The 16448-nt window shown below is 41.4% G+C and overlaps 1 protein-coding gene across 1 annotated transcript; it reads left to right on the plus strand.

The window, feature by feature from the left end:
• The first annotated feature begins 3393 nt into the window (after positions 1-3393).
• nyx (nyctalopin) lies at positions 3394-14092 on the plus strand. The gene is made up of 5 exons (XM_014174452.2): positions 3394-3763; positions 4354-4418; positions 9031-9317; positions 10367-10671; positions 11244-14092. Exons 2-5 carry the CDS (start codon positions 4397-4399, stop codon positions 12073-12075), a joined length of 1446 nt encoding a protein of 481 aa, XP_014029927.1. The 5' UTR covers positions 3394-3763; positions 4354-4396; the 3' UTR covers positions 12076-14092.
• The last annotated feature ends 2356 nt before the right edge of the window (positions 14093-16448 follow it).

Here is a 16448-nt window from a genome sequence, read left to right on the forward strand (position 1 = left end):
GTTCCCTCTGTCTCTCTCTTCCAGGGGATTTGCATTAAGCGATAGCTTTTGGGAATGTGTGTGGTCTAGTTAATGATGAAGTAGACATAAGCACACGCTGACTGGATAAGTACACACGGAAATCAGTCAATTGAAGTAAATTAATTTAAACCCTAATCTATGAATTTCACATGGCTTGGATCAGAAAATCGGTCTGTATCTGGTGTGACCACCATTCTCCTCATGCAGCGTGACACATCTCCTTCACATAGAGTTGGTCAGGCTGTTGATTGTGGCCTGTGGAATGTTGTCCCACTCCTCAATGGCTGTGTGAAGTTGATGGATATTGGCGGGAACTGGAAAAGCTGTCGTACACGTTGATCCAGAGCATCCCAAACATGCTCAATAATACAATGCCCACTTAACCCGTAAGCCAGCCGCACCAATGTGTGGGAGGAAACATCGTACACCTGGCAACTGTCAACGGGCACTGTGCCCGGCCCACCACAGGAGTCGCTAGTGCGCGATGGGACAAGGATATCCCTGCCGGCCAAACCCTCCCCTAACCCTGACGATGCTGGGCCAGTTGTGTGCCGCCCCATGGGTCTCCCGGTTGCGGCCTGCTGCGACAGAGCCTGCACTCAAACCCAGAATCTCTAGTGGCACTGTTAGTGTGCAGGCCATGGGAGAACTGGGACATTGTAAGCTTCCAGTAATTGTGTACAGATCCTTGCGACATGGGGCCGTACATTATCATGCTGAAACATGAGGGGATGGTGGGGGATGAATGGCATGACAATGGGCCTCAGGATCTCGTCACGGTATCTCTGCATTTAAATTGCCATTGATAAAATGCAGTTGTGTTCATTGTCTGTAGCTTATGCCTGCCCATACCTTAACTCCACCACCACCATGGGGCACTCTGTTCACCACATTGACATCGGCAAACCACTCGCCCACACGTGGTCTGCGGTTGTGAGGCCAGTTGAACTTACTTCCAAATTCTCTATAACGACATTGGAGGCAGTTTATGGTAGAGAAATTAACATTCAATTGCCTGGCAACAGCTCTGGTGGACGTTCCTGCAGCCAGCATGCCAATTGCACGCTCCCTCAAAACTTGAGACATCTGTAGCATTGTGTTGTGTGACAAAACTGCACATTTTAGTGTGACCTTTTATTGTCCCCAACACAAGGTGCACCTGTGTAATGATCATGCTGTTTAATCAGCTTCTTCATATGCCACAACTGTCAGGTGGATGGATTATCTTGGCAAAGGAGAAATGCTCACTAACAGGGATGTAAACAAATTTGTGCCCAAAATCTGAGTGAACATTTCTGGGATCTTTTATTTCAACTCATGAGACCAACACTTTACATGCTGTGCTTGTATTTTTGTTAAGTGTATATATGACATTTGCAAAGTCATCAACAGCTATTGTTTCAATTAAACCCAGAATTCAACTAAAAATAGACAATACAATAGGCCTAGGGTTTCAAGATCTGGTTGATTTCAAACATAATTATATTCAGTGAGATTGAATTTTGTCTGGTTGTCAACGCAACCACATATTGACATTTGAAGGAGATCTTCTGCTTGAATAGTTCCATCTGTGCCACTGACTTAGTCTGGCTTTAATTCCACTTGGTCTACAAATGTATAATTGATATGTTGGATTCACGTCTCCATCTCTACCAAAAAGCTAAGTTAAAGTATAGGACTAAATCACTTACATTTTTTTTTTTTACATTTTAGTCATTTAGCAGACGCTCTTATCCAGAACGACTTACAGTAGTGAATGCATATATTTCATACATTCTTTTTTCTGTGCTGGCCCCCCGTGGGAATCAAACCCACAACCCTGGCGTTGCAAACACCATGCTCTACCAACTGAGCTACAGGTATCTAACGTTATTTAAAGTGCATTTTAAGTTTGATTTGATTTAGTCCCACAATAAATAGCCTATTAACTTGTCTCCAACTCAACCAAAAATACAAGTTAAAAGTCCATCTAAGCCAGTGGCTCAGATGGAACTATCCAAGCAGTAGTTACATCTCCTTCAAATGTTTATATTTGGTTGCCTTGTCAACCAAACACAGTTCACTATTACTTTTGCAATACAGTGAATAGCTTAAAGCTAAGGCTATTTTACAGTAAAATCTAATGTAACATTCAAATTAGTAACACATCCATGGCCACATTTTGAGGTTACTGAGCATTATTTAAGATACTCTTGAAAGAAGTAAGGTTTCACATGTTTTTGGAAGACGGGAAGGGACTCCACTGTTCTCACTTTAGGAGGAAGCTTTTTCCACCATTGAGGTGCCTGGACAGAGAAGAGCTTTGACTGGACTGAGTGAGAGCTGCCCTCCCGTAGGGGTGGAGGTGGGGGTGCCAAGAGACCTGAGGTGGTGGAACAGAGTGCTCGGGTTGGGATGTAGTGTTTGAGCATAGCCTGAAGGTAAGGAGGGACAGTTCCCCTTGCTGCTCTGTAGGCTAGCACCAGGGTGGTGCAGACACAGATCCTCTCCACACCACCTGGTAGGAGTGACCTTCCAGGTAGGATGCAATCCAGGAGTGTGTAGAGCCTGAGATGCCCAGCCCTGAGAGGGTGGAGAGGAGGATCTGATGGTTCACGTTGAAATTACGTGGTGTGCCCAGTGAGTGGATCTACTGGTTATACATCCACATGCCAGAAGCATGAGATTTGAGTTAGGGTAATCTGACCCCAAATTGGTGGTTAAGAGCCTGTTTAGGAGCATCCGCACTGATTGATGACCTCTGACCTCTTAGGTTAAAAGAGGTGGAAAGCATGCTGGCCGATTTTCCTGGATGTTCTGGACGAATAGGAAGCCTAGATTTGACAACTTGTTCTCCGTGATGAACTGAACTGGTTGTGGATATAGATTTGTAGATTTGAGCTAGTAGTGTAATCTGAGTTGTGCTGTATGCTGCTGGGTTACAGGCCTGGCTGTGTTACTGCTGGGTTACTGCTGGCCTGGCTGTGTTACTGCTGGGTTACTGCTGGCCTGGCTGTGTTACTGCTGGGTTACTGCTGGCCTGGCTGTGTTACTGCTGGGTTACTGCTGGCCTTGCTGTGTTACTGCTGGGTTACAGGCCTGGCTGTGTTACTGCTGGGTTACAGGCCTGGCTGTGTTACTGCTGGGTTACAGGCCTGGCTGTGTTACTGCTGGGTTACTGCTGGCCTGGCTGTGTTACTGCTGGGTTACAGGCCTGGCTGTGCTGTTAGCGTAGAGTACTGCTTTACCCCTCTGTTAATCCCTGTCTCTCCATCCATCCCTCTGTCTCTCTCTCCTTCCAGGGGATTTGCCATTAAGAGATGGGCTTTTGGGAATGTGTGTGTGGTGTGTAGTTAGTGATGAAGCAGTCATACATAAGCACACGCTGACTGGATAAGTACACACATGAATAATATGCACGCACACAGGTTTTAATGACGGTGGGGGTTGCTGTGGTTTAAGTGCAGGAACACACACACACACACACACACACACACACACACACACACACACACACACTGGTTTACTCACACTTATCAAACACACACATTCATGCAAATGTACTCGCATATACTTGCACTCCCAGACACACACACACACACACACACACTCTGCCTCCGTCAGACAGGACCTGTTCGCCTGTTCAGTATGTGGGAGGGATCTCTGCTGACTGACCGGCAGGATGGATGGACAGACAGACAGATGGATGGATAGGAGGACACCTGGATCACACATGGACACAAGTGTCAGACATAATTGACAGGTAAGAACACATTGTGTTTTATGGTATTTTAATACTTTTTACAGTCCTGCCATAATTATGATAGAATTATATATAAATGCGTTGTCACACTATTTATTCGCAGAATTTCCAAATGGCATTTTGGTTTGTTGATGTTATAATGCAAAATGTCCTTAAAAATTGTTTCATTGCTTGTGTTTTGTAACTTTTGAAGGATATTGTGTTTGTGTTGATTTGATTTGAATTGTTACCTATTTTAACGCTGTTTCTTTTGCCCTTTACCTAAATGCCAACCGGTTTCTTTTGGAACACTGCTTGTAAACTGCCAATATGAAATGAATCGATATTTTGTTAACTATTAGTAAACTGTTTGTGAATAATTGTATTAGTTCATGTATTTATTAACATTTGTAAATACTTATTTTATATTTAAACATTATAATAAGATGACTGTAATTCTATGTAAATAATGAACAACATAACTTTTAGATCACTCCATGTATATAACAATATTAACATATTAATACGTAGCAACATCTCTAAGCATCATAAGCAGATCTAACCTGATACAGTGCTGATGTGTTTTAACAGAGTTGTGTGTGTGCTTTCAGATCTTCTTTAATCCTATCATGTCCCAGATGAGAGACTGCAGGGATGATTCTCATTGCTTTAACAGGTCAGTCTCTCACTCATATCTACACTGTCTGTTATTCACTGTTTCTAACGACCTGGTTGAATACTTACAAAGTGTGGATGGATGAAAAACAAACATAGCTACATACAGTCTTGTCAGATCAGTGATTGCCTCTATCAAACGACTAAGATAACTCAATAAGGCGTTGTGGGTATGTTTAAAGTGGCAATCTGGGATTCAAACAACAACAAAACGCACACCCCTCCATTTTCTTGGTAAACAGCTGATGGATGAGGCTGGAGAAATATAACCACTCCCAAATTCATACGGGGCTGTAGATTTTATTATTATTATTTAATTATTTAACATTTTATTTAACCAGGTAGGCCAGTTGAGAACAAGTTCTCATTTACAACTGCGACCTGGCCAAGATAAAGCAAAGCTGTGCAACACAAACAACACAGAGTTACACATGGGATAAACAAACATACAGTCTATAACACAATAGAAAAATCTATATACAGTGTGTGCAAATGTAGTAAGATTAGGGAGGTAAGGCAATAAATAGGCCATAGTGGTGAAATAATTACAATTTAGCAATTAAACACTGGAGTGATAGATGTGCAGAAGATGAATGTGCAAGTAGAGATACTGGGGTGCAAAGGAGCAAAATAATTTAAAACAATATGGGGATGAGGGAGTTGGGTGGGCTATTTACAGATGGGCTGTGTACAGGTGCAATGATCAGTAAGCTGCTCTGACAGCTGATGCTTAAAGTTAGTGAGGGAGATGTAAGACTCCAGCTTCAGTGATTTTTGCAATTCGTTCCAGTCACTGGCAGAAGAGAATTGGAAGGAAAGGCGGCCAAACGAGGAGTTGGCTTTGGGGATAACCAGTGAAACGTACCTGCTGGAGCGCGTGCTACGGGTGGGTGCTGCTATGGTGACCAGTGAACTGATATAAGGCGGGGCTTTACCTTGCAAAGACTTATAGATGACCTGGAGCCAGTGGGCTTGGCAATGACTATGAAGCGAGGACCAGCCAACGAGAGCATACAGATCGCAGTGGTGGGTAGTATATGTGGATTTGGTGACAAGACGGATGGCACTGTGATAGACTGCATCCAATTTGTTGAGTAGAGTGTTGGAGGCTATTTTGTAAATGACATCACCGAAGTCAAGGATCGATAGGATAGTCAGTTTTACGAGGGTATGTTTGGCAGCATGAGTGAAGGATGCTTTGTTGCGAAATAGGAAGCCGATTCTAGATGTAATTTTGGATTGGAGATGCTTAATGTGAGTCTGGAAGGAGAGTTTACAGTCTAACCAGACACCTAGGTATTTGTAGTTGTCCACATATTCTAAGTCAGAACCGTCCAGAGTAGTGATGCTAGGCGGGCGGGAAGGTGCGGGCAGCGATCGGTTGAAGAGCATGCATTTAGTTTTACTTGCATTTAAGAGCAGTTGGAGGTCACGGAAGGAGTGTTGTATGGCATTGAAGCTCGTCTGGACGTTTGTTAACACAGTGTCCAAAGAAGGGCCAGAAGTATACAGAATGGTGTCATCTTCGTAGAGGTGGATCAGAGAATCACCAGCAGCAAGAGCGACATCATTGATGTATACAGAGAAAAGAGTCGGCCTGAGAATTGATCCCTGTGGCACCCCCATAGAGAGCGACAGAGGTCCGGACAACAGGCCCTTCGATTTGACACACTGAACTCTATCTGAGTAGTTGGTAGTTGGTGACCAGGCGAGGCAGTCATTTGAGAAAGCAAGGCTGTTGCAATGAGGTGATGCAATGGACTGAAAACCAATTTATAGTTTGGGTTGTGATGGAGTACGAATGTTGAACTAAGCTCGAGGCATTTATAAGTTATATTTTTCAAGTTATAATTCATTTTAAAGCCCAAAAGTGTTTGTATCAATCCCAGATCTCCCCCTTCTTAAGCGTCCATTGACACACATCAATCAACATAATAGAAAAATCCCCATCAAAATCCATCTGTTTAAACTCTAGATATCTGTTTTTTTGGTATGGGCTACATCTCAATATACCACATCCATCTACATCACCCTACTGGATCTGCGGTGGATTGAGATGCAGCCCATACAAAAAACATCTGCTGTAGAAAGTGACTGTCATAAGCTTCGTCTTCTGATAAGGAGAAATCAGTATCGGACCAATACGCAGCGGATTGAGTGCTCATATTTACTTTTAATTTGTAAAGTGAACACGAAAAAACAATAAACAAAGAACGACACTTTCGCAGGCTATACACAGCAGTGCAAAAACAATTTCCCACAAAGGGAAAGGTGGAAAACAGGCTCCCTAAGTATGACTCTCAATCAGAAACAACGATGTACAGCTGTTCCTGATTGAGAGCCACACCAGGCCAACATAGAAATACACAACATAGAAACCCTAGAATACAAAACAAGAACATAAACCAAAAACCCCGGAACACATAAATCCAACACCCCTCTACATACACACACACCCCGAACCATATAAATCAAATACCCCTCTACCTAAATACATAGCCCAAACCACATGAAACGAACACCCTTTGCCACGTCCTGACCAAGCTATAATAACAAATAACCCCTATTACTGGTCAGGACGTGACAGTGACGGAGCTACAGAGCTGTTTGTCAGACCAGGAGACATCCCGAAAATCGGTCATCTCACGAAAACGTCTGTAGCATCCGAACGGTTTGGCCAACAAAACGAATATGACCACTCCATGGAAAGTTTTACTCTATGACCCCCACAAGTGGACTTTTCTGAAGGTAACCTGGTACTGTTTTAAAAGATGTATGGAATTAGTTTTGTGCCATTAAAAAAAAGGGCTTAAATATGTGTTCCAAAAAATAAAGATATTTCCTGATTTTTAAATTTTTATATCTCCTAGATATAGGACAGACACTTCAAAACCTTATTATTTATTATTTATTTTTTGACTCTCTGCATTGCCATTTATGAATGTGTAATTTGAATCATTTCAGTGAACTATATTAGTAAAGGCCAAATTCTATATTTTATCAAATTATTTTTTGTATATATTTTTTATGATACCTACAGGGGTCTTAAAATTGTAAATCAAATAGCTAAATGACCCATGGTATCCATGGATGTTTTGGGGTTAATGGGCATGGAAAAGAGGCTAGAAAAGCCTATGGTGACATGATAGTAACACAGCCAGGCACAGCTTTAGGAATGAGTCGTAAAATGGTAAACTATACATGCTCTGGAGTTTCTTTTTATTTGACATGGTAAACATTGTGTGGTTGAGCATATGAATCCAAAAACAAATGTTCTCACACAAAGTTTCACATTTCTTATTGGAATGTCTACTGATGATCCTCATGCTCTGAACATCTTCTCTTGAATCACGTTACATTATTCTAATCGATATACAACAGACTAACATTAGATATCCATTCTATTTCCAGCCCACTAATTCCAGTCCATCTATTTCCAGACTATTATTAGATGCCTATTCTATTTCCAGTCCATTAATCCAAACAAGCCTTTGTTAATCCAAACATGTCTCCCAAAACCCCACAAAAACCCTGGATACTAGGTTTGATTGAACAGTGGTCCTTAATCTGGAGAGATTTTATTGATTGATCAAATTAAAATCTGCCGTTAAACTCCCAGCAGCCTTACTGTAGCTGGATGAGAGGGTAAAATCCCAGTCCTATTGTTGTATTAACTCATCCCTAATCTGAGTTGTTCTGTCTTAATCACATCATTATTTGACTTGACTGCGGTCTGGTTTGGCATGATGCTAGAACCCTGAGAACAGGCCTAGCTGTCAGGCCACTGTGCTGCGTGACTCCCTTATCAAATCATCACTGTCTCCACCCTGTGCCCTGGCACACATTTAGTCACAACACCACTTTAATCTGTGCAGAGGGAACATTGCAGATCATATCCCCTCTACAACGTGAATCTAATATACACTGTAGTGGGGATTTTCACTTGTTGATAATTATAATGATTATAATAATTATGATCGCTGGGCCTTAGTAAACAGATGCCAACTTGAGTAAGCAGATGCCAACTTCTTTCTGAGCTCTAGGAGCAACCTAGTCCTTGTCTTCCTTCAGTAAAAGCGCACCAGTATCTCTAATAAAAAGCTGATGTTTATAACCACTGTATATTCCTATGCACTACCATGTTTATTTGAATCCACCCTCAAAATACTCATACTTTGTGAGATGAATGTAAGCAAAAGGTTAAGTTTGACATACAGTATGTATCTGTTAATCAGTGATATGGTTTGTTTTGCAACATCTGTGTTGTGTAACATAAGGTTAGGGTTACTGAATGAAAGTCGTAATCCTAAAACTTTCAAATCAGGTCTGTGAAATCCCCTCTCATCTGCACTGCAGTATTAACCAATCCTTCTCTGCTGTCCATCTGTCTGTCTCTCTGAGAAACTCATCTGGGATTCAGCTAAATTCATTTTAAGACATTTTGGGCTTTATCATTTTGAGAAAAAGATCTTTGTAAATATACACAAACCTCTGCTTTCTCTTGTTTTTTCATTCTCGTACCTTCCCCTCTATCTCCATCACTCCTCCATATGTATCTCTCCTCTATTCTCCTATTTCTTTCTCTCTCTCTTCTCCTCTTCTCCTCCCTCTAGTCTCTGTCCTGTGCCTGTTTCCCCAGGCTGCGCTGTCTCTGTGGGCGTGTGCACGCTCCTGCCCAGCCTCTTGCACGTGCACGCTGGAGAAGAGCTGCAGTGTGTTGTGTGACCGCTCGGGCCTACCCGACCTGCCCCGGGAGTTCCCCTGTGAAGCATCCTCCATCAACCTGGACAAGAACAGCCTTAAGTTCCTGTCTGAGAGGGCCTTTGGTACCCTGCCGTCCCTCAGGTCCCTGTCCCTGGACCACAACAACATCTCCTTCATCACTCCTGGGGCCTTCAAGGTCAGCAGCAGTGGTGTAAATTGCTTAAGTAAAAATACTTGAATGTACTAATTAAGTCGTTTTTTGGGGTATCTGTACTTTACTTTAATAATTTATTTTCTCTGACAACTAAAAGTACTTATTCCATTTTGAATGCTTAGCAGGACAGGAAAATGGTCTAATTCACACACTTATCAAGAGAACATCCCTGGTCATCCCTACTGCCTCTGATTTAGCGGACTCACTAAACACATGCTTGGTTTGTAAATGATGGAGTGTGCCCCTGGCTATCTGTAAAAACAAAAACAAATGATGCTGTCTGGTTTGCATAACATAAGGAATTTGAAATGATTTATACGTTTAGTTTAACTTTTGATACTGAAGTATATTTTAGCAATTACATTTACTTTTGATACTTAAGTATATTTAAAACCAAATACTTTCCGACTTTTACTCAAGTAGTATTTTACTGGGTGACTTTCACTTTTACTTGAGTCATTTTCTATTATGGTATTTTTACTTTTACTCAAGTATGAAAATTGGGTTCTTTTTCCACCACTGGTCAGCAGCAACATCTTGACTGTTGTATTCCCAAAAATAATAATAAAAACTGCACTGGTTCTTTTCTACTAGCACTTTGCTAATAACTATTTTATTGAGGGAAAATGTACTTACTACGACTGTGATATGTAGTTGGCTCGCATAGCTATCTTAAGAGAGTCTGCTAAAGAATAAGAGAGTCTGCTAAATTAGTAAAATGTCAATGGTAAGTGGAAATGTTTGGTTACAGGTCAGATACAAAGAAACAACATTGGTGACATGTACTGTACACACACCTAACAAACACACAATCAAAAAGAGATCCATTACAATCAAGATTACAAGTTGTCTTTTTGCTTGAGATTGTCCTTTTCCTCTCCTGATATACTGAGCATTTGGTTGATTGATATTTTTTCAATATTATTGATCATGTTTTGACTTCTCTTATTGCTGTACGTGAACAGTTTGCAGTGTATAGAATATATGATTATTATACTACTAACACATGTATTATTATGATAATTCTCTAGGGTCTGCCCAACTTAGTGGAACTGAAGATGGCCCACAACGAATACATCCGTTACCTCCACACCCGCACCTTCACCGGGCTCAAACGCCTGGTCCGACTGGACGTGGCCGACTGTAACCTCTTCAACATGCCCGACCGGATCTTTCTAGAAAATTATGCTCTGAAGGAACTCTTCTGCTTCCAGAACAACTTCCGAAGGATTCCTGGAGCGTTCCGCGGGATGGAGAACCTGACCCACATCTACCTGGAGCGGAACAAGATCGAGGCGGTGGCATATAACTCTCTCCTGGGCCTGGGGAACCTCAGGTAGGTAGCTAGCTGTAACTCAGAGAGAGAGAGAGAAAGGAAAGGCAGACTGTTCACTGTTGGCTGCTTTTGGCAAGAAGTTCTTTAAACATTTCAACCATGTTGATCTTTGTTAAATTTGTACAGTTATAAAACCTTTGAAGCCAAATTGGTGCAAAGACAAATAATGTCAAAACATTATAACTAGCATTATCTATCCACGTATTATCTACGTGTCCCCAACCGATTGTGTTTTTTTTGTTTGTTTATTTGCATTGTTCACAACGTATTTTTTAAACTTATTTTGTACATAATGTTGCCGCTCCCGTATTGTTATTTTACTGCTGCTCTTTAATTACTTGTTACTTTTATTTCTTATTCTTATCCATGCTTTTTTAACTGCATTGTTGGTTAGGGGCTCAAAAGTAAGCATTGTGACTAATACAATTTGATTTGATTTGATTTTTGACAAACTTCTTGGTTGAGCAGCAAACATTGAGCCGACATTTCTTTCTCTCTTCGTCTGGATAATTCATTATCCTGTTCTTTTTAGATGTGCATAATCACACTTCTCATTTCCCAAAACCCGTCAGGTACCTGAACCTCCAGGAGAACCGCATCAACGTGATCCACGACCAGTCCTTTCAGGACCTCCTGCGCCTGGAGAACTTCTACCTCAACGACAACCTGCTGTCTGAGCTGCCTCGGGTGGCCTTCAAGGGCCTTAGCCGCCTCAAGATGCTCAACCTGGGGGGCAACCAGCTCACCAATATCTCCAAGACCTGGTTCAGCGACCTGGTGGAGCTGGAGGTCCTCTACCTGGACCGCAACCGCCTGGTCTATATCGAGGAGGGCTCCTTTGAGAACCTGACCAGTCTGATCACCCTCCACCTCAACAGCAACAACCTCAGCTCCCTGCCCTTCCCCGTCTTCCAGCCTGTCTACTTCATCGGACGCCTCTACCTCTTCAGGAACCCCTGGGAATGTGACTGCTCTCTGGAGTATCTTAAGGAGTGGATGGAGAGTTATAAGTTGGTCCGGGACATCCCCTGCGCCTCCCCGTCCTCCGTGGTCGGCCTGGATCTGAGCGAGGTAGTCTTCGCCAGGGTGAATGGGTCGTGCCTGGATCCGGGGGAGCTGAACCTGACCACGATGTCTTCGGAGATCCTCTCGACCACGGAGAACCGTTTCAACAGCCTGATCTCCAAGCTGCTACAGCAGGAGCTCAGGGAAGAGGTGGGGAACGGGACGGAGAGCCTGAGGAACGGGACCCTGTTGGACCCCGCAGAGGGACTCAGCGCTGGGATCAAAGGGGCAGACGTCAGCCAATCACTGGTCTCATTGTTGGTGATGTGGTGTGTCTTCTGGATGACGATTGGCCAATCGGATGTGGATTTCCTGTTTGGGCATGTGACTGGGACCTGAGAGATGGAAGAATGTGGTTGTGTTTCGTAAAATTGGGTGATTTCTTCCCCCCATTGGGAGGAAAGCTGTTTTGAATGAAGAACGATACAGACAAGTCAATCTTTGTTGGATGTTTGAGTATCTGACTGTCCAATGAAGTCTTGTGGAGTATGTGAGTTTCCTGCTGATGAAAACTCACATTTGTTTGTTGTTCACCCTTCGAAATGAAAGGAATAAGTAATACAACAGGTTCAGATCACATGGATACAGGCGGAACTGAGAGGGTGGCTCATGTAAAACACTGAACTGCTTGATATTTGACAGCACATATTTGTCTTGTACTATGCAGAATGCTTGTTGTATTGAAACCATGGATTATTGCAAAGGTTTAGATTTCAATACCTTCCTTGTGTTAAATAACATTCTCTAATGAATGATAGCATTCATTCATATTATATAATATTTAAAACATGAATGTGTTCCCTGTAACATTAATAAACATTATTCTAATTAATGTAAATGTCTAAACGCTTACAGGTCAAGTCATCAGCGCCTTTATATACTCGACAGATATTTTCCTCCCTCATTCTTCTTGTTTTAATCATTCAACTCAGTAAATGTAGACTGTGCAGCTTTTCATAAATGCATTAATCTTCTTACAGCGTGCTCCTCTTTGCCTTGTAAGCCTCTGTCTAGTCTAGCACAATTTTACAGAGGGAGTTTATCATTGCGTTTGCCTCTTATGGACCTGATTTCCCTTATGTATATACAGTATGTTGTAGTCAATAGGGAAAATGATCAAAAAGACAGAATGAACTGCATTCTTGGGATGATCTACAGTACTGTATTGACTGTCACATGACAATGTATCAATAGACTATCAAAACACTCCCTTTTTGAGTTAGATTTGTACTGTTGATGATGCAGCATACATTTCATACACAGTCTTTTTGCACAGTAAATATGCAATTTTGTATACGGGTGTGCATATTAACACCTATATTTTTGTTTAAATAGGTACAACTATTCATGATTTGATATGTATAATTTCATATGTTTCCTATGACCACAATGTTTGCTAAATGTCACTTGCCAAACCAGTGATTTAGTTAAATGGTGTTCGTTGGCATAATATAATTTTTAATATTGACCTTACTCCTTCACAGAGCGATGTATACTAAACTCTTAACACACGACTCTGCTCCTACACATTATTTAGGGCTAGATTCAATCTGTTTCGAGGAAGATCCTTGTTATAGCACAATGAAAGTGTAAAGGTCATTTCCAATTGAGCCGACATATGCAGCGCGTACCGTGAATGCGGTCTCTGCGAACACTGGAACATTGCCTTTAAATTTCAATCACCCTATAGCGCCGATCTTTCACGCTATGGATTTAATCTAGGTCTTAGATTTCCTTCCAACAGTTTGAACTTTGACCCTGATCTGCTAAGGATGTCCTTTTAGCCTAGTGGAAACGTCAACCCACCTGGTGAAGTAATGGTGAATCTGCTGTTAATGTGAGATGAGGTCTAGGGCTATGGGTGACAAACTACTGGAATGGGCTGGACGCTGCAAGGCCATGGTGTCATATTAGATCACTGTGATTTACTTTATGTATTATTACCATGTATTATATAATGCATTAATGTATTTATTTAATGTATTAATGTTGGTGTTATTTTTTTATTTATAAACTGCTGAGAGTTAGGGATTATATTTCTCCCTTTTTGTATTTGGACTGAACCACTAGGGAACTGGATGAGGAGGGCGATGGTGTGTCCTGACTGTGATCATGATAATGAGCTAGGTGGAGTTTTCTCCATTTTACTTGCAACCGTCCAGCTCTTTCTGATCTAACCCTAAGGGGTCTTCAAAAAGTGTCTAAGGTTTAGGGGTTAGAGGTTAAGTGGGAGTGAACGTGCGATAGAGATGAACTGTACTGTGGGGCTTAAAGTAAAATGAATGACTGATTATTGAGAGACGCTGCTTATGAACCTGAATAAACATCATGTTCTCTGTGTGTGTGTGTGTGTGTGTGTGTGTGTGTGTGTGTGTGTGTGTGTGTGTGTGTGTGTGTGTGTGTGTGTGTGTGTGTGTGTGTGTGTGTGTGTGTGTGTGTGTGTGTGTGTGTGTGTGTGTGTGTGTGTGTGTGTGTGTGTGTGTGTGTGTGTGTGTGTGTGAGAGAGAGAGAGAGACACACACAGGAGCAGGTTACATTTTCAACACATGAAAGGAAATATATTTAAAAAAATTCATATTGAAGAACTTTATCATTGTAGATTATTTTACACTGGGGCAGTCATACATATAACATCATCAGTCATATTTCATATACACAGTTATTCAGATACACAAACTGCCTACTGTTCCTTTGCAAAGCCTTCACCTTGCAAAACGTAGTGTGCACACATCCTTTTTGATCCAGAATACAAATCAGCGTTAATCTATTGTTGATTAAACTTAATTAAAACATTAGTACTCTCAGACGACACATTTCTGAAATGGGAAAACAGGAATCAGTTGTAATTTGATCCCCTCCTCTTAATTTTCTTATACAACAAATCAAGACAATTTTTTTTTAAAGAAACACATCGATCTCGCTCGCTACCATGGTCGATTTGGAAAAATCTGTTGTTTTTAGAAATGTCGTCTGAAATGCCAAGGGATGTGCATAGGCTTCAAGGTTATTTTGGTTGGTTGTTATTTCCTGTTCCCCTTGCTTCCATTGGTCGAGTGGAGTCTTCCAGACGCGTGGAATGTTGGTGGAATGTTGGTTTTCAGTAGAGAGGAGGTTACAGCAGGACACTGGGAACACTGATGGACTGACCGACTGACGGACAGACGGCATGTAAGCTTGCGAATGTCCAACATGCATGAGACCTCATTCAAATCTCTAAAACATTTCTGGATTCGTTTAGAAGAGACAGTATCTTGTGGAGGTGTGAGTGTGTGTCTGCAGGGGAGAGGGGTGGGGGTGGCTAGGGTGATAACATATACAGTCAAAATGAAGCAAGATCAAACTGAACTACAATACATGAATAATAACAGAGTGAGCTTAGAGAAAAACAGAGCATGATTATGTGAACAAAGTTCACAATAACGGCTAATACATAGTGCTGAAGGATTAGTGCTTTTTTAGGTCGGGTTGGTTTTGGTTCGATTCTTAAAAAATAATCACAGTTTTCGATTTTGGTTTGAATTATTATTATTTGATCATGAAATGCATTCTGAAATAATGAGCTTTTTTTTTTTGCATTTGAATGGAAATTCCAAAGCCAAAAATTGTGAACATTCAAATTGCGAAAACATTAAAAATATTCCATTGTCTCAGTCAGGTCCACATTGAGTAGACATCAATAGAAAAATAGGAAATTACTCTGAAGTAATAAAATATTTCAGTTGTGTATATTACTTGGTTTTTATTTGATGACGTTATTATTTTTCATTCCTCAAAGTCATCTTATCGCTGTTCAGACAGTAGCAGTCAGCCAGCCAGATAATGTTATCTCTGTACTCCCCATGTCGTTCTGTCTTTAGTCATCCTATTTAGCTAGGCTAGCTGTACAGCTGTCTGACAAAATCCTTTTACTAGTTCTTCAAATAATATTTGCTTAATGAAAACTACAACTCCCTTCAGCCAAGTGGCCCACATAGTTCTTGAGTGAGTTTCTTTTGTGAATTATTTGATTTCTCTCTAGAGAAACAGTGCATTGGGTTCACAAAAAAATGAACTAAATGGAATTCAAGTTATTGAACCGACATCTTGTTGAAAAACCAAAAATCACCTGAAATGAATCTCTCAGCACTACTAATAAAGGAGAGGAGTAAAGGATCAATAAAGAGGTGTTGAGAGCCAGATAAAGGGAGGCTGGAGTGTTTGTGTGGTTTTCTTCAGTCTGTCCAGAGAGAGAGAAAGAGAATATGCAGGAAAAGAGCTGCAACACAGAGACAGCTGACACATCGATCACACCAACAGCATCATTGCGCAAAATGGTACGCAGCATCATCTGGATATGTGTGCAACAAAAGTTCAACATTCACCTTCTGCTACCATTTCTGTCAAGCCGTCTAGCATGCATACGTTCAATGTATCCAATGTATTAACCACACAGAACGCATTACAACTGCCTCTGCAAAACAATGCTGCAAGGCAAACGCAGCGTACCATTGGAAATGAATGTACTTCTGGTGTACGGAAATGCAATGACGCTGTCGGTGTGATCGAGGAAAAAGAACTTCAACATCCATGAAGGATGGGGTAATGGGGCCAAAGCCAGTAACATGATGCAGAAGGCTGCAGTGCACTACATGGGGAGGAGATATAGTACTGTCTCTTTAAAACAAACTTCTACAAAAATGTTGCCTCATAGCTAAAACAGACATGACTATATC

The sequence above is a fragment of the Salmo salar genome, chromosome ssa25, assembly GCF_905237065.1.
Source record: "Salmo salar chromosome ssa25, Ssal_v3.1, whole genome shotgun sequence".
NCBI classification, from domain to species: Eukaryota; Metazoa; Chordata; class Actinopteri; order Salmoniformes; family Salmonidae; genus Salmo; species Salmo salar.